The sequence below is a fragment of the Argentina silus genome (assembly GCF_951799395.1).
Source record: "Argentina silus genome assembly, chromosome: X".
Classification (NCBI taxonomy): domain Eukaryota; kingdom Metazoa; phylum Chordata; class Actinopteri; order Argentiniformes; family Argentinidae; genus Argentina; species Argentina silus.
Window position 1 is genome coordinate 31,382,909 of NC_139653.1, and position 23,778 is coordinate 31,406,686.

At 40.7% G+C, this 23,778-nt stretch overlaps 2 protein-coding genes across 2 annotated transcripts; both read right to left on the minus strand.

The window, feature by feature from the left end:
• Nucleotides 1–5,411: 5,411 nt before the first annotated feature.
• On the minus strand, nt 5,412–12,264 carry c15h3orf52 (chromosome 15 C3orf52 homolog). The gene is made up of 9 exons (XM_083695485.1): nt 11,943–12,264; nt 10,895–10,969; nt 10,555–10,659; nt 9,924–10,056; nt 9,512–9,672; nt 6,893–6,963; nt 6,504–6,685; nt 6,323–6,360; nt 5,412–5,997 (listed from the first exon to the last, which is right to left on the minus strand). The coding sequence occupies exons 1-8, from the start codon at nt 12,003–12,005 to the stop codon at nt 6,332–6,334; spliced, it is 819 nt and encodes a 272-aa protein (XP_083551611.1). The 5' UTR covers nt 12,006–12,264; the 3' UTR covers nt 5,412–5,997; nt 6,323–6,331.
• Nucleotides 12,265–14,229: 1,965 nt separating this feature from the next.
• LOC310822335 (capZ-interacting protein) lies at nt 14,230–23,547 on the minus strand (the record flags this gene model as incomplete). Its single annotated transcript, XM_083694680.1, has 5 exons — nt 14,230–14,649; nt 18,881–19,084; nt 22,639–22,719; nt 22,987–23,073; nt 23,449–23,547. The coding sequence occupies 5 exons, from the start codon at nt 23,545–23,547 to the stop codon at nt 14,230–14,232; spliced, it is 891 nt and encodes a 296-aa protein (XP_083550806.1).
• Nucleotides 23,548–23,778: the final 231 nt, after the last annotated feature.

Sequence of the window (23,778 nt, forward strand, 5' to 3'; positions counted from 1 at the left end):
CCAGCCTGAACCCGTTGATACAAGGCAGGATGGATCCATGCTTTCATGTTGTTTACGCCAAACTCTGACCCTACCATCTGAATGTCGCAGCAGAAATCGAGACTCATCAGACCAGGCAACGTTTTTCCAATCTTCTATTGTCCAATTTTGGTGAGCCTGTGCGAATTGTAGCCTCAGTTTCCTGTTCTTACCTGACAGGAGTGGCACCCAGTGTGGTCTTCTGCTTCTGTAGCCCATCTGCTTCAAGGTTCGACGTGTTATGTGTTCAGAGATGGTCTTCTGCATACCTTGGTTGTAACGAGTGGTTATTTTTTTTTTTTTTAGATTAGATTAGATTCAACTTTATTGTCATTGTGCAGAGTACAAGTACAGAGACAACGAAATGCAGTTAGCGTCTAACCAGAAGTGCAAAAAAGCAGAAAGTGCAATGAACAGTATATACAGGTAGTGCAGTATAGTACAAGTAGTGCAGTGTAAGCAGTATATGAATTAGCAGTGGCATTATAAGCAGATAAATAGGTTGCAGTATGAACAGTGTAGCAGCATATGAGCTGTATAGGCAATGCCATCTAGCAGTATATATGTATTAACAGTAGCATTAGGGTAGATAGCAGAATAAGTATAATATGGAATGCCGTATGAACAGTATAAACAGGTATGTACAGTATGTACAGATATGTGCGGTGTATTAACAGTAGTATTAAAGAAAATATAGGAATATGTACATTATGAACAGTATAGACAGATTATGAACAGTATAGAACAGTATATGTACAGAAGTGCAGTGGTATGGAGTAAGAGCAGGTTGTGCAAGTGTGAATACTGTAAGAGTAGTGCAATTGTCCGGGGGGGGTGCAGGGGTTGGTAGGTTGTCACCTAGGTGCAGGGTTCGAGTTCAGTAGGGTGACAGCCGCAGGGAAGAAGCTACCTCTGAACCTGCTGGTTCGGGTGCGGAGAGACCTGTAGCGCCTCCCGGAGGGGAGTGGGGTGAACAGTCTATGGTTGGGGTGAGAAATGTCCTTGACGATGCTGCGTGCCTTACGCAAGCATCGCTTGCCCTGGACAGCCTCAATGGAGGGGAGTGAGGAACCGGTGATGCGTTGGGCAGTTTTCACCACCCTCTGCAGTGCTTTCCGGTCAGATGCCGAGCAGTTGCCATACCATACTGTGACACAGTTGGTGAGGATGCTCTCGATGGTGCAGCGGTAGAAATTTACCAGGATCTGAGGAGACAGATGGACCTTCTTTAGTCTCCTCAGGAAGAAGAGACGCTGGTGAGCCTTCTTGATCAAGGTAAAGGTGTTGAGGGTCCAGGAGAGATCCTCAGAGATGTGGACACCCAGGAACTTGAAGCTGGTGACTCGCTCCACCTCAGTCTCGTTGATGAGGATGGGGGTGTGTGTGCCAGCTTTTGACTTCCTGAAGTCCACAATGAGCTCTTTGGTCTTCCTGGTGTTGAGAGCCAGGTTGTTATCGATGCACCACACTGTCAGGTGCTGGACCTCCTCCCTGTAGGCCGTCTCATCGTTGTTGCTGATGAGACCAATCACCGTTGTGTCGTCTGCAAACTTAGCAATGGTGTTTGAGCCATGTACAGGTGTATTTGAGTTACTGTTGCCTTTCTGTCATCTCGAACCAGTCTGGCCGTTCTCCTCTGACCTCTGGCATCAACAAGACATTTTTGCCCAGAGAACTGTCGCTCACTGGATATTTTCTCTTTTTCTGACCATTCTCTGTAAACCCTAGAGATGATTGCGCGTGAAAATCCCAGTAGATCAGCAGTTTCTGAAATACTCAGACCAGCCCGTCTGGCACCAACAACCATGCCACGTTCAAAGTCACTTAAATCACCTTTCTTCCCCATTCTGATGGTTGGTTTGAACTTCAGCAGGTCGTCTTGATCATGTCTACATGCCTAAATGCATTGAGTTGCTGCCATGTGATTGGCTGATTAGATATTTGCGCTAACGAACAGTTGAACAGGTGTACCTAATGAAGTGGCCGGAGAGTGTACACTCAATGAACACTTTATTAGGAACACTATACTAATACTGTGTAGGGCCTCCCTTTGCTCTCCAAACAGCCCCTATTCTTCGTGGCATTGACTCCACAATATGTTGTAAACATTCCTTTGAGATTCTGGTCCATGATGACATGATTACATCACGCAATTGCTAGAGATTTTTCAGGTGCACTTTCAAGCTGTGAATCTCCCTTTCTACCACATCCCAAAGGTGTTCTATTGGATTCTGATCTGGTGACTGGGAAGGCCACTGAAGAGCACTGAACTCATTGTCATGTTCATGAAACCAGTTTGAGACGACTTTTGCTTCGACATGGTGCATTATCATGATGGAAGTAGCCATTAGAAGATGGGTAAATTGTGGCCATGAAGGGATGCACATGGTCAGCAACAATATTCAAATAGGCTGTGGCATTCAAGCGATGATTGATTGGTATTAACGGGCCGAAAGTGTGCCAAGAAAACATTCCCCACACCATTACACCACCTCCACCTTGAGTAGTGTGGTGGAAGTCTAGGATTTACCACTCTGTACTTTAGCTCTTCGGAGGTAAGAATCAAGAAACAAGTCCTGAGTAGCCACAATATCTGAGTCCGGTATTTATTGCTTGCAAACAAGAGACAAGAGCGTAACAGCAGCCCAGCGTAGAACCGGGGTTCGTTCAGCACAAGTCTAAAGAGACAATGATCAGGTTCGTCTTTTATACAGTTTAAACATAATACAGGCGCCGCCAAGGCTATCGGCTGATGGGCCTGTGCTTACGTGAGAAAGGGCGGGAGAGAATGAACAATGGGGAGACTTTCTTGTTGATTAATCGCCGTTCAACATTTCACACCTATCGACAGGATGCGCCTGTCCCCCCACTATTGCTCTCTCCTACCACTCCCTCAGAGATCACCGCTGTTCATATGGTAAATCATACAGTGCTTCTCAGAACAATGGCTATAGAACTTTAGAGGAGTGGCAAGAGAAAATGTAATCACAGTAGTTACACAAGTGGTATCAGTCATATGAAAGTGTATAACCTGAAAATAGTTCTATGAATGTATTTTCCGTAACAGTAGGTGTACAGGTATTCCTAATAAAGTGTTCGGTGAGTGTATATTTGACAACGCTGTTGAAAAAGGTGAGCATATGAAAGCAGTATCTTATGCTTTTTAGTTTGAATTCATTCTCCACCACTTTTTTGGTAAACAGCTGAGGGATGGGGCTGGATAAATGTAACCACTCTCAATTGCATAGACAAAGCTATGGATGCAAGGACTGACCATCCATAAGAACAAAATGATGGGGCTATTGCTGTCACCTAGCATTTTCCAGTTTAGAGCGAGTTCTCCAAAAACAGACAATTTGCTAATTTATGCTGAACCTGAATCGTGATTGCTCTGTCAAATTAATCATGCGTTTAGCTGATTCACACAGAACGTTTGGTTAAGTCTACAGTTTAACCAATGGTAACCGCGCCCTTCTTCTTCTTATGTTGTTAAATATGTGTGACTGTACGTTATCTGCCATCAAGAGACTGAAATACAAACAGCAGATTAGAACAACAAAAATGGCACGCATTATTTTAATATATTGGAAGACAAAGGCTACATTATTTTCTATTATTTCTAGCATTAGAAGCGCATTGCCAGTCATATCCATTGTCATTTTAAGAATTCTGACATTGCCAGTGTGAGGATATTTCCATGTTTTTGAGATCAATAGGCTAATTATGCTTAATTTAATATTTGTACGTGTGCTGTGCTTTACCACACATTTCCTATACAACAGAGATTCGGATTTGCATTTTGGACAGCTATAGTAGTCCATTATTACAAAGCAAAGAATGTCTCCTCCACTCCTCTTGTAACATCACTTCAAAGCTGATCATCTGATTGTCAATCAAGGTGTGAATAAAATACATAATTTCAAAGGTAAGAATTAGCCTACATCCTTTTCATCGTGACCAGGGGCGTTTTTAGGACTAGAGGACATTGGAGGCTTAGCCCAGGGGGTGCAAATTTTTTTTCACAATGGCTAAATGCAGCAATCTGGTGCACTATTGCACTATGAGATGAACATTTAGGGATTAGATCTACAGTACTAAAACATTTTTTTATTTTATTTTTTGGACCATCAAAAGCTTCAGGGCTGGAACAAAAACATCCGGGGCAAGCCACTGATAGTGATTAAAAGTTGCTTGATTGAATTAATGAGCAACTACAAAGCCCCCAATCTAATTGAATTACTGTATTGCGAAACAGAATTTAATCTTTGAGTTTCAGTTAAGATTAGTATATAGAGGGTATTTTTTACTTTTTACTTTTGACTGATTTGACAATATTTGACATGTTTATTGCTTGTTTTTGTATGGAGAGCTCTGTTTTGTGCTTTGCGCTCATGATGTGTACACAATATATCATTTAAAAATAACATTCACAGAGAACATCATGTATGATTTTCAATTATTTGTGTTTTTGCTGGTTTTGGCTAACAGGCAAATTTACCTGTCCCCTATTGGAAAGTGAGGTGACTATTGGAGAACAGTGCAATTTTGTTCAAGGTAAAACTTGATGGTGTTGAACCACAAGTGTAGAGGAGAAGGCGTCACAGAGCAAGCTGTGAGTCTAAATTCTGTATTCATCTCTGTTGGGTTCAGACGACATGACTGTGCTAAGATAGCTGTCAGAGCAATAGCCCCTATAGTTTTAACCATGTTTTGAAGATAAAAAGTGTTTACAATTGCATTGTTTATAAACGGTAAAACAATGGTAAAACAAGCTTATATTTTGGGTTCTGATGGGGAAGACAGTTAATCTAATATCATGAGGCATTTATATATTATATTCTTCACACTCTTGAGTCTGTCAAACATAGCTTGTTCATTGGTTACTGAGCAGTCAGAATTGGGTGGGCTGTTGATGTTCAGACTGAAATTACTGACAGGTCGTAGCACCAATCACAAGGGAGCGCACCATTTTTAAATGTAAAACTTCAAACAAGCTTTTTGTTTTCAGACTGTTAGACATCTCCATTGCTAACTTCTAACTAAATAGTTAGCTTCCGTAAACAACCCTAGGACGAAAATGAAAAACAACAGCGTGGGGTGAGGGAGGGGCTTTCTAAGGCTCAATAGAATTTCATCCTCTGTGTTTCAAGGAAGATCCAATCACATTGGGTCTTTTATTTGAGTTTCCACCTCAGAATGCCAATATACGGATAAGGTGTGGTGTCGGATATACATCTCCTGTGAAAAGAGGCTAGTCTCTACCTACACCCAGCTGGTAAGGAGTCTAGCAAGAGAACCTACTCTGGAGCTTAGGCAGAGCCCAACATTGAACATATTTGCACCTAATGGTCATTCATATGTAATGTAATGTGGGCTAAGTGAGACAACTTGACCTCAATACAATAAAAATACAATTTATTTGACAAGAATCAGAATTTAAAATACATGTTTCAAAATGTATGACAACAGATAACAGATAATAAAACACAGGGCAAATTGGGAGGCCTGTCAGATTTTTCCTTAGATCTATATTTCAGGAAGCAAAATTAGCCACATAAAAAAAAAAGAAACTAGGATAAAAAATAATAGTCATAATTCTTGGCCACGTACTTTCTTAGTCCACTTTGACACCTTCTTTCATAGCATACAATGTCAGGGACTGCATATACACTTTATGACAACACTGTACAACACTTACAGTATGACTCCTTAAGATAGCTGTCTGTCTGGAGTTTGGAGATACACCAGCAATGTGCATACAAGTCTAATAGATTTGTAATAAAAACATGTAGAACAAGTAGAAAAGGGCTGTGGTTGTGAACAGTAGTGTGAGTGTTGAATATGAAAGTTCTGAAAGGGATCACAGTGTCTTGGGAAGCAGATCGGTTATGGGATTGTCACTCACACAGTCAGGCCTCTGTCATCAGGCTCCCCTAAACATTATTGGTCCATTCTATGAGTCTCCTCAATGGGGTGAAACTACAGGCAAAAGAACACATTTTGGTTGGAAGAATATTGATCCTACAACTTGGGAAAATGCAAACTGAGATAAACTGATCCATTGTATTCTTGGAAATTATAACGTATCTATGCGACCCCCATCAAAATATGATTCTGTGTTATATCAGTCAGATTTTCTGTAACTAATTGCTAAAATACAAACGGAAATATCCCTAGCCCGTGTCTGCGGGCTGATTACAACACAATTTCCTCTGACATAAAAACATCACGATGACTGACAACAAATCACATGACAGTTAACACACAAGACTGTCATCCCATCCCATAGCATTGGCATACTCACCAATGTACTTCACTGCTGACTTACTGCCCCATCGGCAACTGCAAAGACAAATGACTTATCTTAAGGAACAAAATCACATACATTTTTAATACAAAAACTGAATGTAATGAATGATTTTAGTAAATACAGTAGTTGTTACTGTTGGACTTGTGGCATTAATAATCCTGTGTGTATGTCTCACCCTCCATGTTCAGTGAAGCTGGGTCAATGTACAGTGGTTCATGGTTCTCTGGCTCCTGGTCATAGAGGTACTGTCTGAGCACATTGTATACCACCTCCCTACTCAGAGTGAACTTCTCTAACTGGTAATACTCCAGGGGCATCAGGAACTTCAGCCGGTACTGGGCAACGACTGAGCCATTTCTAAGAGGACAATAAAAGACAGCCAATCTTACATGTCCACTCCACATGTTATTGTTGCTCCACAACTATCACAATGAATAATGATAAATAAAAAAAAGATGGCACTATCTGGCTCTCATTATTAAACACAGGCCATGAAGATGCCTGTGCAGATCAGTGGAACTAACAGGAAATAGCCAATGTTTACAGTAAGCATATGTGTGTTACCTGAAAGTATGTATATCAGCACTGGAGAAGTAACGCCCCAGGGCTGGAGAGGAGCTGTAGAGGTCACATAGCTGGGTGGGGCAGAGGGCAGAGAGTGATAGATGGGGGGAGGGGTGTAAAAGAGAGGAGAAAGAGTTAACAGTTTTCGCTGACACTGACCTAGCTTTTATTACTAGGAGGCTTGATTATTGTAATGCTTTCCTCTCTGGTCTACCAAATAAAGCCATAGGTCAACTACAAACCATACAAAATGCAGCAGAGTCCTGACCAAGACCAAACGGAGAGCAAACATTACACCAGTTTGTGTAGACTGGTTGCCTGTTAGTTTTAAAATTGATTTTAAGATAATTGTATTAGTTTAGAAATCACTTCATGGTCACGCACCCCAGTACATGACAGACATGCTTTTAAGGTATGTACAGAGTAGATCCTTCAGGACTAAGAGGCTTGGAGAGGTAGCTTTTACTTTTTATGCCCCCAACCTCTGGAACAGCCTGCTAGAGAACCTGAGGGGGTAACCGTGGACATTTAAAATGGCATGTTAAAACATACTTTTTTTTTGCCTTGCTTTTACTTAGGGTCCTTTAAGTCTTATAGTCATTCAGTTTTTTTTAGCTCATCCTTTTTTTTCTCTCTCACACTATGCATAGCTCTCTATAGTCCTCATTTGTTTCAATACTTATCCTCTTGTGTTTTTGTCTTTTTACTTTCTCTCTGTGTTTGTATTTCTTTTTCCTATAGCTATAACATTGTATTGCATCTGTGTATGAAATGTGCAATATAAATACAGTTTGATTTGATTTGTTCACGGTTATATCAGATTGAATATTACTGAGATGCCCAGAATCAGCTATAGTAGCTCCAATAAATCATGGCGGCAGTGGCAGACAGTTTCTTGAAACTTGAATCAAGGCTCACAAGTTTACTTGATGGCTTACCCTACTGCGCATAAGTGGTGTGCACTCCTCCAATATAAAGCTGTTTTTGACAAAGTTAACAATTTGTCAGATATTCCTTTGTATGGATTTATATTCTAGACTAGGCCTGCCCAAAGTGCAGAATATAGTAGTCTAGAATATAAATAAAAGGACTGTCTGACAAAGAAAAAAAGAAAAAGTGTGTAGTATGCCTATGGACCTTGACTGAAGAAGGACCAGCATCATATATGAGAAGAAACTATTTACATAATATGTTTAAATTATAATAACAAATTATTGTTCATCAAAGGTCCAACAAAATACAGGGCCCTCCATAAGTATTGGAAAGAGGAAGAATTATATCTTCTTTTAGCTCTTGAAATCAAACAATTACTATGAGCTTTAATTTAATGTTTTCTTTTTTCAGATTGGTTTCACCATTTATAAATGACATCCCTTTTTATACATAGTTAGCCTATTTCAGGGAACCAGTAGTATTGGAAAATTGGCTTGACAGGTGTTTCTGGTACATCAGGTGTGTTTTGTCACATAATTTGTGCAGGCATACGAGAGGACCTTTGGAACATCATTAAACAAACAGGCTTTTAGAGTGGATGATTGAAGAATTATCACCATAATTAAGAAAACCCCCAAAACAACTGTCCCACAGATCAGGAACCCTCGCCAGGAGGTACGCATTCATGTGTCAGGGACCATCTGCATATTATGTCACCAGCCGAACTACAGAGGCTTCAGTGCAATGTGCAAACCACTAGTTGTCCTCAAAAAGGATAGTCAGGTTACAGTTTGCTAAAACATACCTAAAAAGCCTGCAGAGGGCTGGAAACACGTCTTGTAGATAGATAAGATGAATATTATCATGTACTAGAGTGATTGATCTCATCTGTGAAATATGGTAGGGGGTGTTATGGTTTGGACATGTATAGCTGCCACTAGAACTGGCTAACTTGTCTGAATTGATGATGTTATTGCTGATGACGCTCAGAATACACCACAATCTGTGCAGCTACAATGCACTCGCGACTCAATTGGAAACACTGTGAAACCATCAAATGGGTTCACTGCCCTGGTGCAGTTCACTAATCACAAATCATGCTGATGTAGCAAGCAAATCAACCTATCTTTATTTTACATGTATGTGAAGTGCATTTTTTTATAAGGCTGGGATGAGAGAAATTATTCTTGTCACAATGTGTGCAGTGATCATTCGAATAGAACAGTAAAGAGGTTTTGCCGTGTGCACGGCTCAAGCACAAGTGCGGAACCATTGTACAATGATATTTGCCTTACCTCTGCTCTAGTGCTATCTTTTATCAATGTTATTGTAATATGTATATAGAACTCAATTGACAAATTCCACAAGATGGCGGCTACTTCAGTGGAAAATGAGAATGTCTTGTACAGTTTCTGAAATAAATATACTCTTTTTGTATGAAACAAAAACTCTCTAAATGTATTTTACTCTTCTCGCAAGCAAGATACTCTGTTACTAGCATAGAAATTCCTACAAAGTATCTTAGCATAATCGTTCATTGTTGCTAGCTACATTGCCAGCTAAAGCACTGTATCATGTAGCCTAGCAACAACAGTCACGTCTTTTTCCACTCCGCTTCGAAGGCTGTTTCAGATACAGAAGCGGCCACTAAGGATGTCATAATAGAGTGAGTTCAGTGCGGTAAACCTGCTTTTGAAGTTGAGTGGATAGGGCTTGGCTCTGATTGGATATGGGAGAGAGCAGGTTTGCTGTGAAGATCTGATTGGTCAGTCGGAAGCTTCCATTGAAGTACCGTGACATCTCGAATGATGCAGGATCATACTTATCATCCACATCCTCATGGACCACTGTTCAGCAAGAGAAGCAGGATCAGTGTCATAACACAATACACTAAAAGGTTATTTTCCCCAAATAAACTATATTATTATTTAATTATCATAACAATTTGTTTCAGTCTATAATTAACTTTCCTTCTTTGTCAACAGGTAATTAACAAACAACTTCAAATATGGCCCAACCAACTGTTCCAATCATTTAAAGATTAGACATTCCCTTACATGACATATGAGAGTGGTATAATCAGGTTGTTATAGGGTACCTGAGCACAGGGCCAGGGACACCACAATCACTGCAAAGATGAGGAGAAAGATGAGGACTATGACCATCCACAGTCGGATCTTCCAGATGACCACTTCGTTCAGCTCTCTCTTCAGCCTGCACACTGCGCTTGTCTAGAAACAACACAACTTCACATTGACAATATTCCTGTGTCCATGCACCTTAGTGTACAGAATAGGTTATGTTTTGGCTGTTGATCAGCACGATGTGAAGCTATAAGAAAGTTTACTGTAAAAATTGGTAGAATTTGCACACCCAGTCAGTAATGTTGAATTTGAATGTGCTAATAGTTAGTCAAGGTTTCATGGTTTGTTTGTATGGTTTGTGTGTGCCGAATAAGTGGACTGTTGTCACAGTACTTGCAACATAATCTTTGTTTCCTCCAGGGTTCACAAGAATTCAACAGATTACAGTGTGTGCTGGGAATCATGTGACTACAGTAGTGACACCACTTCCTTGGTTGTCTTGGTTTTAGTGATGAAAACCCTCAGTGCTGACAGCAGCACTAACTACAAACATTATTTTTTAAGAAACAATGTATAATAAAAAATGAAAGGCCCTGGCTACTGATGAATATGAAAAAGATAACCTATAAAGTTCTGCTCCACAACCTGTTCATTGGTGGGGGGTTTATCGCTTATGGAGAGAGAGATGGAGTCTTCCTTAGTCACAGCAGCATCCACCAAAGGGTGCTTCTCTCCATTACTGACAGGAACCTGGGAACACACAATCCACAGGCACGTGTTAGTTTAAGCAATGTGGCTTGCGGTTTTTGTACCATGTGCAGTAATAAACCATGTTTTTGTACCATGTGCAGTAATAAACCATGTTTTTGTAATGGCTACATTGGGGAATGCTTTTATTTCATATTATGCCACAGTTTTATATTTTTCTAGATTCTGATTGGCAGATGAGCTCACATATATTAGTGATAATGCTATAATAACTCACTTGTGTATGAAGCAGAGGGGATTCCTCAGCTGCCTCTGTCGTGTAGGTCAATCTATCACCATTACCTGCTGTTACCTGCAATATGTAATTATAGAGAATATAGAACCTTGTAGTCCACAGAGACCTATCCTACCCACACAGTGGCCTGTCTAGAGACAAAGATGTTTAGCTTATTTGTCTTTGAAAAGGAGAAAGTGCTTGAAAACAGAGGGAGTACAGTTTTGTCGGTTCAGTGACCTACCTACTGCATTATGGTTACTGATCATTTTGAGAGTCCAACAGAGGCCCAAGACTTCCAAGAAGTGTACAGTAGAAATTGCTGGTTGACAAATAGGAGCCAAATCAAATGTTTGTTCACTTGTCTGCATGTTGCTCTGGCTATTTGTTGAATTAATAATCAGTTAATTATTAACTGATCCCTGGTCATGGTCAAATCTATGGACTAATAAAGTTTAATCACAACTGTGCTGCCAAATAAAGCAGCCTGTCCTACATCATTATATGGCAACAAAATTACTTTTCAGATGAATAAATGTGTGCATATGCAGATTGCAGAAGCAACAAGGTTATAACAGTGTCCAAACTAACATCCCTTCTCTCCTCCTGAACTACAGAAAATGTTTACAGTCTACAGGTAGCTAGTTCAAAACTTCAAGTTTTTTACAATCCCTGCCCTACTGTATACAATCCATTTATATTTACCATTGTGCTACTTTTTACCACCCTTCCACAACAACAAACCCAGCTGGGTAGGATAGCCTAAGTAAAAGGTACATTGTTGTTTAATGTTTTTAAATGTGTCAATTTACTGACATTCCTTTTAAGCACACAAGTAGGGCTCCTTCTGTTCTATTTTTTTCCGAATTTCTCCGAATGGCGACACGATCATGCATGTCTAAATGAAAATTGAGATAGTCGTTGATCTAGACAGAACTTCGCAGGAAAGCAGCCAAGTACACCTGAACCAAAGCTCACAATGACCTCGTTTCAAGTGTTAAACAACCTGATCAACTAACTGTATCGATTTTTTAATTACATTCAAACTCACCTGTTGCTTTTTAGATTTTGCGTTTTTGTCAGTCAGTTCAATGTTCTGTTCCTCACTGTCCATGTCTTTTTTTAATCGAACTATTTAATCGAACCCGGAACTACGTGCGTGGTTTTTACTTTTGATTCTCAAAACATTAGGTTACCGTGTGTCGATGTTAACATATGACGTGAACGACTCCTTTTATGAAGGAATTACAAAAATAAATTTGTTTATAACTCCATATTCCTTTCTCCCGTTCCTGTCCAGGTGAATTTCGATGGTGTGATGTTCGAAGGCGTTGTCTTCCGAGAGGCTTAAAATGCAATAGGTATTCACGCCGAAAGCGTTACAATCCCGGAAATCTGAAGCTGCGCTCCTCTACTGGGAAGTCAAGTTTCCCCATTGACTACAAATATCGTGAATATCTTATACAGGGTGCAATTCAAGGACTTACGTCAATTAGCCTATCTGAGTTTATTGTTCATAGGCTACTTACCTGACCTTTTGACGCATTTTACATCAAATAGATTAGTAGAATAATATCTTTTTGTACATGGTAGGCCTATAAAATAGACATTATTATTTGCCATGGCAATAGTTTTTGTGACACTCTGGTTTCTCTGCGTCGTCGAAGCGCGTCCTTCACACGGCACGGGCAGCTAGTGTATCGACCTGGGTCCCTGCAGCTGTATAACGTTGCTCAATCCATACTTTAAATGTGTACTCCTGTATATCTCCTAGTACCAGCCGTCAAGTTGAATTATCAGAAAAATGATCAGTGAGTGCAGGGTGAGGGGCGCGCTTCAACGACGAACAGTGTCAGATACACAAATGGCTGTAGCCGTCAACTTCTGCTAGATGATTATGTGATAACCCCAACGAAAAATGCCTCTGGCAGATAATATTTTGTCCACATATAGAAAAAGTATAATATACATAGGTAAACGTATAGCCCTTATACAGCCTACACAGATTATACACAAATCATGTCCTAAAATGGCATAACATACAAAGTGTGGCATTAGGGCTAAGTCACATTTGGCAAATGACCTATATCACCCTAATATAGCACAACATTTACTAATAAATAATTGGTTAGGCATATACTGTCAATTCTTCATACATTACAGTATAGACTACATTGCTTAAAGTGTGGTTAAATGATGAATGTGTTTGAAATGATGATTAAAACATTTGTAAATGTGTTCTTATTATACATATATATATATATATAATTTCCCAGTCTTAACAAAAACATTAAAAAGTGTAAGCAACACAAACTTCATTATTGCAGGTAGGCCTATTTTCAATCACGTATTTGAAGGATGAATAAAAGGATGAATATAATAATTCCACTCCTACTACTCAGAAATTACAATAGAGAAAAGACATTTTAAAATATAAATCAAGCTCTATATTATACCATCTATGGACATGATTGCTGAGGACCATAGCCATAAGCCATATCTATGGCTTTGCTGAGGACTATACAGTAGCATAGTAGGCTCTGGCTTTACAGTGAGGAGAGAATCTTTCTAAAGAACACAGAATCTTAAAAAATGTAAACCCAAAACAAGTAAAAACACCTTAAGAAATAATTCATTTGGACGCATCCTCTTCGGGATTATGTGATTATACTTGTAATGTGTTGCATTTGGTTCCTACAGCACTGCTTTTAGCACCTCCAATATCCACTGTGCAACATCTGGACAATATCATTTTCATGATTGTATGATAAGAGAGTGCATTGAATTTCATAACAGAATCCTTGAAACGTTCCAGTTCTGTTTGAAGTTATTAAAAAGAACCAGCTGTAAATAATTGACACAGAAGAGGAGTCCGGTCAAGGAGACATTGTTAAATCCGAGACAGACTGCCTCTCTCTTCAGGCATGTGTAGTAGTAATATCACAGCAAGTCAAGTCAGATCACTGCCATGTGTAAAAGAAAGAAAATAGCTGCTTTTGTGACCAGAAAAGTTGGCATCATTGAAGCAAAGTAGTCTTTCCATTTGCCTCAGTCTCCAGTGTTTATGAGCTTGCCCTATAATGAGAAATATCTACATATTATGAAAAATATTATTTCAAAATACTATGGAAACAAGGAAATAACACCATTATCTGTTTCTGGTTGATAATTAAGTTTTTCAGGAAAGGGTATCCAATGAGTCTTATTAGAGAGCAAGAACTTTCATAATGACTTATAATAGTTCATAATAGTGTTTCGAAATATTATAACATCATATACATTTAGACCTTCACATTGCTCTCCTCTCTGTCCTCCTGCAGGGGCAGGGGGTCCTTCTCCTATGTCTTGTTGCTGTCCCCTATAGTTCCTGCAGAGCATGACCCCAAATGTTGCCCCTCCTCTTTAATGGCCTCCAAAGAATCTGAGGCCTGGAGCTCAGCCATTGCCAGCTCCCCTGATTCCTCCCCCTCCTGGGTGGCTGGGACTGCCTTGTCTGTACCCTCCTCCCCACAGCTAGTAGGAGCTTTCTCTAGCACTTTTTCCCCCATCTCTGCATTGTCCCTGTCACCCTCCTCAGTCTCTTGCAGAGTGGCCGGAAGAGGGAGTCCTTCAAACACTTGGTCCTCGTCCCCATTGTGGAGTGGGCTGTCGGGCTCACTTGGGGGCACACTGCCCCTGTAGGCCCCAGTCTCCTCTCCACCTGACCTCCTGTGCTGTCGTGTGGGTGGACGCCTCTTGAATGACAGCCGAGCACGACTCTATGGGTAGACAAACAAAGTCCACAGTAAACATGTTGCCTCCCACGGCAGTTTACTATAGCACCACCTTGGGCCAATCAATGTCATTTTTAATGCTGGATCTATGGCAAGACCCATCATTTGAAGTTTCGTCAAAATTGTCTTAGTGGTCTGAGATATCTTGTGTGACATATGAACAGGCGAACATACGAACGGACAGAGACCGATCCACAGTCCTCTCCCCGATTTCATCATGGGGGACAAAAACAGCAAGACTCAACACTCCATGTAATCAATAAAGTAAGCTTTGATGTAACAGAACTCAGTGTAATATGAATACAGAAAAACAATCATTATGCTTCATATGCAGTGGCGTTTTTAACCCCAACATTTTATTTTAAACGCTCAAATACATGCCAGTGGAACCACAGGCAAACAAGTCTAGAGTAGACATGTCCCCCACAAATGATGTAGTGCCCCTCCTAATGATGTAGTGCCCCTCCAAATGATGTAGTGCCCCTCCTAATGATGTAGTGCCCCTCCTAATGATGTAGTGCCCCTCCAAATGATGTATTGCCCCTCCTAATGATGTAGTGCCCCTCCAAATGATGTAGTGCCCCTCCTAATGATGTAGTGCCCCTCCAAATGATGTAGTGCCCCTCCTAATGATGTAGTGCCCCTCCTAATGATGTAGTGCCCCTCCAAATGATGTAGTGCCCCTCCAAATGATGTAGTGCCCCTCCTAATGATGTAGTGCCCCTCCAAATGATGTAGTGCCCCTCCAAATGATGTAGTGCCCCTCCTAATGATGTAGTGCCCCTCCAAATGATGTAGTGCCCCTCCTAATGATGTAGTGCCCCTCCTAATGATGTAGTGCCCCTCCAAATGATGTAGTGCCCCTCCTAATGATGTAGTGCCCCTCCAAATGATGTAGTGCCCCTCCTAATGATGTAGTGCCCCTCCTAATGATGTAGTGCCCCTCCAAATGATGTAGTGCCCCTCCTAATGATGTAGTGCCCCTCCAAATGATGTAGTGCCCCTCCTAATGATGTAGTGCCCCTCCTAATGATGTAGTGCCCCTCCTAATGATGTAGTGCCCCTCCAAATGATGTAGTGCCCCTCCAAATGATGTAGTGCCCCTCCTAATGATGTAGTGCCCCTCCAAATGATGTAGTGCCCCTCCAAATGATGTAGTGCCCCTCCTAATGATGTAGTGCCCCTCCAAATGATGTAGTGCCCCTCCTAATGATGTAGTGCCCCTCCTAATGATGTAGTGCCCCTCCAAATGATGTAGTGCCCCTCCTAATGATGTAGTGCCCCTCCAAATGATGTAGTGCCCCTCCTAATGATGTAGTGCCCCTCCTAATGATGTAGTGCCCCTCCTTGTGTAAATTGGTGACAATCAGTCAATCAGTGTAATTTCAGAATGTTTGTTGTTTACTCTAGCACCCCCCTATGTTAAAGTGTAGATCGTCAGCTTTTATTTAATGGCATTCTTGTACATTAATTACAACACATAGTCCTCCTATTTCAGAGGACCAAAAGTAATGGGACAGACTCATATAATGTCCAAATTAAGCACTCATGTTTAGTATTTGGTCGACAATCTTTTGCATTTAATAACTGCCTGAAGTTTGCGACCCATTGACTCCACGAGACACTGGGTATCTTCTCTGGTGATGCTCTGCCAAGCCTTTACTGCAGCCACCTTCAGTTGTTGTTTGTTTTTAGGTCTTTTTGCCTAAAATCTTATCATCAGGAAATTAACTGCATGTTCAATTGGATTTAAATCTGAAGACTGATTTGGACAGTCAAGACCTTTCCACTTTTTGGCTCTGAAAAACTCCCTAGTTGCTATGGCAGTATGTTTTGGGTCATTGTCTTACTGTATGATGAAGCATCATCCAATGAATTTGGAGGCATTTGCTTGTACTTGATCAAGCGCACAATATATTTCTGTACACTTAAGAATATATTCTGCTAATGCCATCAGCACTTATATCATCAATTAAGACAATGTAGGGGATAACTAGTGGTTTGCACCTTGCAGTGAAGCCTCTGTGGTTTGGCTGGTGACAAATGGTAGTCTCATGGTAGTCTCCGACACATTCATGCCTACATCCTGGAGAGTGTTCCTGATCTGTGGGACAGTTGTTTTGGGGTTTTTCTTAATTATAGTGAGCATTCTTCTGTGATCCACTGTAGAAGTCTTACTTGGCTTACCAGCCTGTTTGTGATTGCTGAGCTCACCAGTGCTTTTCTTTCTTTTTAATGATGTTCCAAACTGTTGGTTTTGGCAAGCCTAAGGTTTTGGCTATGACACCAACAGCAGACTCCAAAGGCAAACACAAAGCCTAGAACATCAATACTAGACATTGACAGCTCTCTTATGCATGCACAAATGATGTGACGGAACACATCTGACTTACCAGAAACACCTGTCAAGCCAATTCTCACATTACTTTTAGTGCCCTGAAATAGAGGGATTATGTATATAAAGTGTTGTTATATCTAAATGGTGAAACCAATATGTACACAAATACCCTAGAGAGAATCTCAACTTTAACTTCATAGTAATTGTTTGATTTAAAATCCAAACTTTTGGAGTATAGTGTCAAAAGAAAAAGAAAATGCTTCACTGTCCCATTACTTAGGCAGGGCACTGGGGTATATGTGCAATCAATCTCTCAAATACCATAATTGATTGATTGATATCCTAAAAAGTCTACACATCGTAGCATATAGGGCTTTTACACGTGTCAATAAAACATTAATTATTGGTTATGAAAAGTGCCTCCCACAATGAAGGCGCTTTCTGCTTCATGCAGTCTTGTGAGAAGGAACTATGAGGCACATCGCCTCGCTCTAAAAACTGTGTGAGCCTCTATCTCTCGACTCTCGTAAATCTCAAGCAGCCATAGTTTTGAGCAAGTCAGATAGATTTGATCCCCATCATACAACAGCTATTGAAAGGTGCTGATCAGTGCTGGTCGTCAACTGCTAAAAATGTATCCTCTCAAACACGGCCAATGAGTTGGAGACAGACGCATTTCTAGGATTTGAACACTTTCCAGGCTCAGCCCCAGGGAAATAATACTTGGCAAAATTGGGCCTTTTAGAAACCATTTCATGAAATTAAATAATAATAATAATATTTAATAATATCATTTGTTCATAAATGACTTCAGACATATTTTTATATAATATATATAAATATATTTAAAATGTACATATTAATACATATTTAGAAGTCTTTCTCGTGGGTGCAATCATGCATTTCTGGGGACCATGTAGCTCTGCATTTGACCACTCTCTTTGCTTTGACTCCACGGAGAGTACATTTTGAGCATGCACACTACCAATATCCCTACTCGTTTCACTGACGGAGAGGGGTCACTATCATAGAAAACAGTAGCACTGAGCCAGCCAGCCAACTGTAAAAAACAGCAAATTTCACACATTTCAGAGCTCAAGGAAATATTCAAGGAAAATAAACGACAGCATAGCCGCAAATGTTTCATTAACCAAAGATATTATTTTACAAATGTATTGATTTGCTGATGTTAGGATATCAAGATACAATTATATGACAAAGATGATGTTGAATTTGCTGCTGGTGGGGCCAGGTCCTGATTGACGAAACGCTGCTGTTCATATGTTTCAAATACATGTGTTTCCAGTTTTTCTATGGATTATGTAGGTAATTAGAATTCATTGTCTAATAGGCAGAAGCAAGGACACTAAATAGGAGCCCAGAAGTAGGGTGCGAGTTAGAACTAGGTTAAGGGGATTACATTTCCAATCCCCCTGGCTGCTGCATTCAGGCACTGCAGAGGACCTTATTTAGGGCTTATCTAGGGCCTACTTAAGCACAGGACACAGGACACCCGGTGAAGGACACGTGTCAATTAGGAGGGGCTCTGGCATGCTGATGTGATGTCATAGCTCACTCAGATGCTGGTGTGAGAGAGGCCTCAAGGCTTTGACAGATGTGAGGCCGTATTCATGTTATTGCTTTGTCATTCACAACATACCCAGATCAGAAACTGTGAGCATGCTTGTTGAATCATCGCTCCAACTAGGTCTGTTGAAATCATTACTGTCTGAACTTTGAATATGTTTTTGTACATCAGTAAATAATGGTTCATGTTGTATAAAATGTATGTCACATAAGAAGAAAAAGGAACCCACTGAATATAAACCTGCAATACAATACATAGTATGTATACAAGAATACACCATGATGAAGAACCTTGTTGATGCTGGCCAACGGGGTGCCCTCAGCGCGCCTCTCAAAGCCGACAGGCTCCTCCTCTTCACTAGAGTGCTGTGGGGGCCTCAGGGTGGGGCTCAGGGGGCTGCAGGGTGTGCTGGGAGAGAAGGGTGTGGGCTGCAGCTTCACCTTTGGACTCTTGGGCGAGGGCAGCAGAGCAGTGGGTGACAAAGAAAGATTGGCCTGAGGAGAGAGGCTTAAATGAGATACATTCTGGTGGCCTCACCATTGAGGAATTTACAAAAGAAAGTGTTTTTAAAATCATAGTGCAGTGTGAAATATAATATTCTACTTGATAATGTTCTAATTACGAATCTAAAAGGCATTGCATACTGAGGCAAACACACATGTCATGTGCGGAATCTGCATACTTGCTTTTATTGTTTAGGCTAAATTATAACAATGACTTACTTACATTTCTTTCAAAACCCACAGAGACTCATGATTACAACATATTCAAAAACAGCCATCAACCTGACAAACCAAATTCTACAAACAAACCTATGAAAACTCAAGTCAAAACACAACTCCTATTAACTCACAAGAGTTGTGTAGGCAGGTTTGCCTATGTCTAAATAGGACAGCAAGAGGAGATAACTGCCCTTCTTATGCTCACCACATCCCTGTTTTGAAAACAACTGCCAGATCATAGCCTGAAATGCCCTACTCTAGGCCTACAGCACACATCCCACAACAAACCACAAACATTCACACTGAGAAATACTATAAAACAGCCTTCTAACCACCTGTCAAGTTTAGGAGGAAAGCCCTTACCTGCACTGGGGAGAAGAAGAATAGAGAGAAGCGGCAGCCCTTTTGTCCCATGACTGACCACAATGTCGGTGGCTAAGAAACTATGGCAACTTAGCTCCCTGTCAAAGAATGGCCTGTCCAAAATCTCATTAGCTCATCAATCTGAGCCGATTGTGAAGTATTCAGGGATAGGCCCTTCCCCCCTCTCATCACTCATGCATGGGACAACACACATCAACTGAGCAGTAGGTGGCAGCATGGCTTCGAAAATAAAAGCCCTGTGAAAACACTGCCAGCCTACAGTTTGTGAGGCCTTAGTGTTCCTCTTCCACTGTAAGAGTACTAAGGACTGAACAAGTGTTGTTTTAAAAGACTAAATACCTCTGTACAGTTCCTCTACTGTTAATAATAAAACAAATACAAAATAAATAAAGAATTCTTCCTTTTTCTAGCATTGTGACTGATAAATGCACTGTGAAAAGTATGCTTAAAACAAACCGTTAGAATACCCCCTCCACTTTCTGGTTGCCAACCACTGTAATTTCCAGTATTGGTTTATGCCCTCTGCCTATAAAAGTTGTTAATAAAACGATTATGTAGTTAGGGATACAGGTTGGTTGATAGCTCTGGAACGCATGGCCTAATATGATTGTCATGACTACCCAGCCAACAAATCTCTCCTGATTGGCTAGCTAGTTTGGTTTTTGAGGAGTGCAAAAACAACCACGCATGATCCATTGTCGTTAGAATCCTTCCATTGCTCTAGCAACGTTTTTCATACAGCTTTCAAAACCAAACAAAACCAAATATCACTTAATTATTACTCATATCACTTAGTTATCGGTGCTCCGATATACAGTGGGGGAAATAATTATTTGATCCCCTGCTGATTTTGTTAGTTTTCCCAATTACAAAGAAATGAGCGGTCTATAATTGTTATGGTACTTTTAGTTTAACAAATAGAGACAGAATATCAACAAAGAAGTCCAGAAAAAACACATTATATAAAGTTATAAATTAATTTGCATTTGATCGAAGGAAATAAGTATTTGATCCCCTACAAACCAGCAAGAATTCTGGCTCATACAGACCGGTTATATGCCCATGAGTCCTGTCACTTTAGGAAAAGTACTCCTAATCTCTGCTTGTTATGGGTATAAAAGACACCTGTCAATAGAATCAATCTCTTCCATTCCAACCTCTCCACCACCATGGGCAAGACCAAAGAACATTCAAAGGACATCAGGGTAAGAGTTGTAGACCTGCACAAGGCTGGAATGGGCTACAAGACCATCAGCAAGAAGCTTGGTGAGAAGGAGACAACTGTTGGTGCAATTATTAGAAAATGGAAGAAATACAAAATAACCATCAATCGCCCTCGGCCTGGAGCTCCATGCAAGATCTTGCCTCGTGGGGTAAGGATGATCATGAGAAGGGTGAGGGATCAGCCCAGAACTACACGGGAGGAGCTTGGTAATGATCTCAAGGCAGCTGGGACCACAGTCACCAAGAAAACCATTGGTAACACACTACACCGTAACGGATTGAAATCCTGCAGTGCCCGCAAGGTCACCCTGCTCAAGAAGGCACATGTACAGGCCCATCTGAAGTTTGCCAATGAACACCTAAATGATTCAGAGAAGGCTTGGGAGAAGGTGATGTGGTCAGATGAGACCAAAATTGAACTCTTTGGCATAAATTCGACTCTTTGTGTTTGGAGGGAGAGAAATGCTGAATGCTACAATCCCAAGAACACCATCCCCACCGTCAAACACGGAGGTGGAAACATTATGCTTTGGGGTTGTTTCTCTTCTAAGGGTACAGGACGACTTCACTGCATTGAGGGGCCAATGGACGGGGCCATGTACCATAAGATCTTGGACGAGAACCCCCTTCCCTCAGCCAGAGCACTGAGGATGGGTCGTGGATGGGTCTTCCAGCATGACAATGACCCAAAACATACAGCCAAGGCAACAAAGGAGTGGCTCAAGAAGAAGCACACTAAGGTCATGGAGTGGCCTAGCTAGTCTCCAGACCTTAATCCTATAGAAAATTTGTGGAGGGAGCTGAAGCTTCGAGTTGCCAAGCAAAAGCCTTGAAACCTTCAGGATTTGGAGAGGATCTGTAAAGAGGAGTGGACCAAAATCCCTCCTGAGATGTGTGCAAACCTGGTGACCAACTATAAGAAACGTCTGACTTCTGTGCTTGCCAGCAAGGGTTTCTCCACCAAGTACTAAGTCATGTTTTGCTTGGGGATCAAATACTTATTTCCTTCGATCAAATGCAAATGAATTTATAACTTTATATAATGTGTTTTTTCTGGACTTCTTTGTTGATATTCTCTATTTGTTAAAATAAAAGTACCATAAAAATTATAGACCGCTCATTTCTTTGTAATCGGGCAAACTAGCAAAATCAGCAGGGGATCAAATAATTATTTCCCCCACTGTATCTGTCGGGCTCTACCCTTGAGTGTGTTATTGCTTTTATACAACAGGTCTACACCAACAGCAACAATTCTGACAACAAGAAATGGTGCTAGTGTTTTTTTTTCCATTATAAATTGTATTGATGTATGCCCTCCGTCTATACAAGTTGTTCATAAAACGATTACGTAGTTAGGGACACATGTTGGTTGATAGTTATGAAACGCATGATCTAATATGATTGGCATGACAACCCAGCAAACAAATCTCTACCTGATTGAGGAGTGCAGCAGCAAAAACAACCAAGCATGATCCATTGTTGTTAGAATCCTTTCATTGGTCTAGCAGTTGAGAAAAACTTTAAAAAACCCTACTATATCCTGAACAATGTTTATGGCATATCCAAAGGAGAGAAAAGAGCACTCACAAAACCAAATATCACTCATATCACTTAGTTAAAACAGTGAACATTAACAAAAGAGGAAGATTTCATTTTCACCCTTTGCCAGATATGCATTTATGTATCAGCATATTTGGTCTAAAAACAAACTGTATGACCTTAACCTCTAATTCCTCATCATCATCTTTTGTGTTGGGAAGCTGTAGGGAGCATGGGGGCCTCCTTTGGACTGGCTTCCTCTGCAAAATTATAATACACTTTACAATATGACACAAATGCAGTATAAGCCTTGCACGTTACCATCAACTACTCATAGTTTTAGTACATACATACAAGTAAAATGTACTGTACATATACAGGCAATGATATAAAAATGTTATTCAGACATGAGCAAATTAGAGTCAAACCAGAAAGATGAGGAGAGAGGTTGACGAGAAGGGGAAATGGAAAGAGATTGAGAAGGAGCAGAGAAAAGAGAAGGAGAAATTCTAAGACATTTACTTTACCTCCTCATTTGCAGTAGGAATTTGCAAAGTGTGACCTTTGAACTTTTCAGCCAGCTCAACCACAGATGGCTTAACTGGAGGATTCTTCTGAAAGATAAATGTTATAGATTCAATAACACACAATAGACATACCAGTGGGAAAATAAAATACTTGTTGCAGCTCACATTAACATCATAATAGTGATAATGTGTGTGGCAAATCTATACTGAATGTGGTACATTATGTATGGCTGTGTCAGGAGAGTAAGCTTGTACAAAGTAAAAACACAACCAACACCCTGAGAATGGTACACAGTTAGAAAGCATGTGCTAATCATTGTTTTACAATGCAGCCAGCACTTCTTTATAAGACTGAGCATGTTTCTGTTGTTTCTAACAGGAAAATGGGAGGGCTGTGAAACACATGGTGGGGAGCAGGCTATATGAACAAGTAAAAAACTCTCCCAAAAGAGAGGTGTCTACTGTGTCCTTGAAGAAGGAAGGGATGGCCTCACAGGCACAGCTGCTCAACATCATACTGCAGCCTGCGACATAAGGGACCTGTCCTTGCAGCCTTATCATGTTATAACTAGTTGGCCCCTCTTTCTGCCTCTCACTCCCTTCCCATAGACAACCCCTCCTCCATTGTCAAGCTGATTTCTAAACCTCACTGCTCCATGTTCTCCTTTGATGGCTATTAGGTCATTTCTCATCCATGCTCTAACTGATAAGGTGGTCACTGTACTGAACCTAATAAATGAATGCCTCTGAGCCTGAATGTGTAAGCATTGTGCATATAGAATCCCAGTTCCC

Coding starts and splice junctions, on each gene's coding strand:
- c15h3orf52 (XM_083695485.1), bottom strand. CDS start 12,005: ATGGACAGTGAGGAACAGAACATTGAACTGACTGACAAAAACGCAAAA. Junction 10,057..10,554: donor AACCCCCCACCAATGAACAG/GTTGTGGAGCAG, acceptor TGTTGTTTCTAG/ACAAGCGCAGTGTGCAGGCT. Junction 9,673..9,923: donor GTCCCTGGCCCTGTGCTCAG/GTACCCTATAAC, acceptor CTTGCTGAACAG/TGGTCCATGAGGATGTGGAT.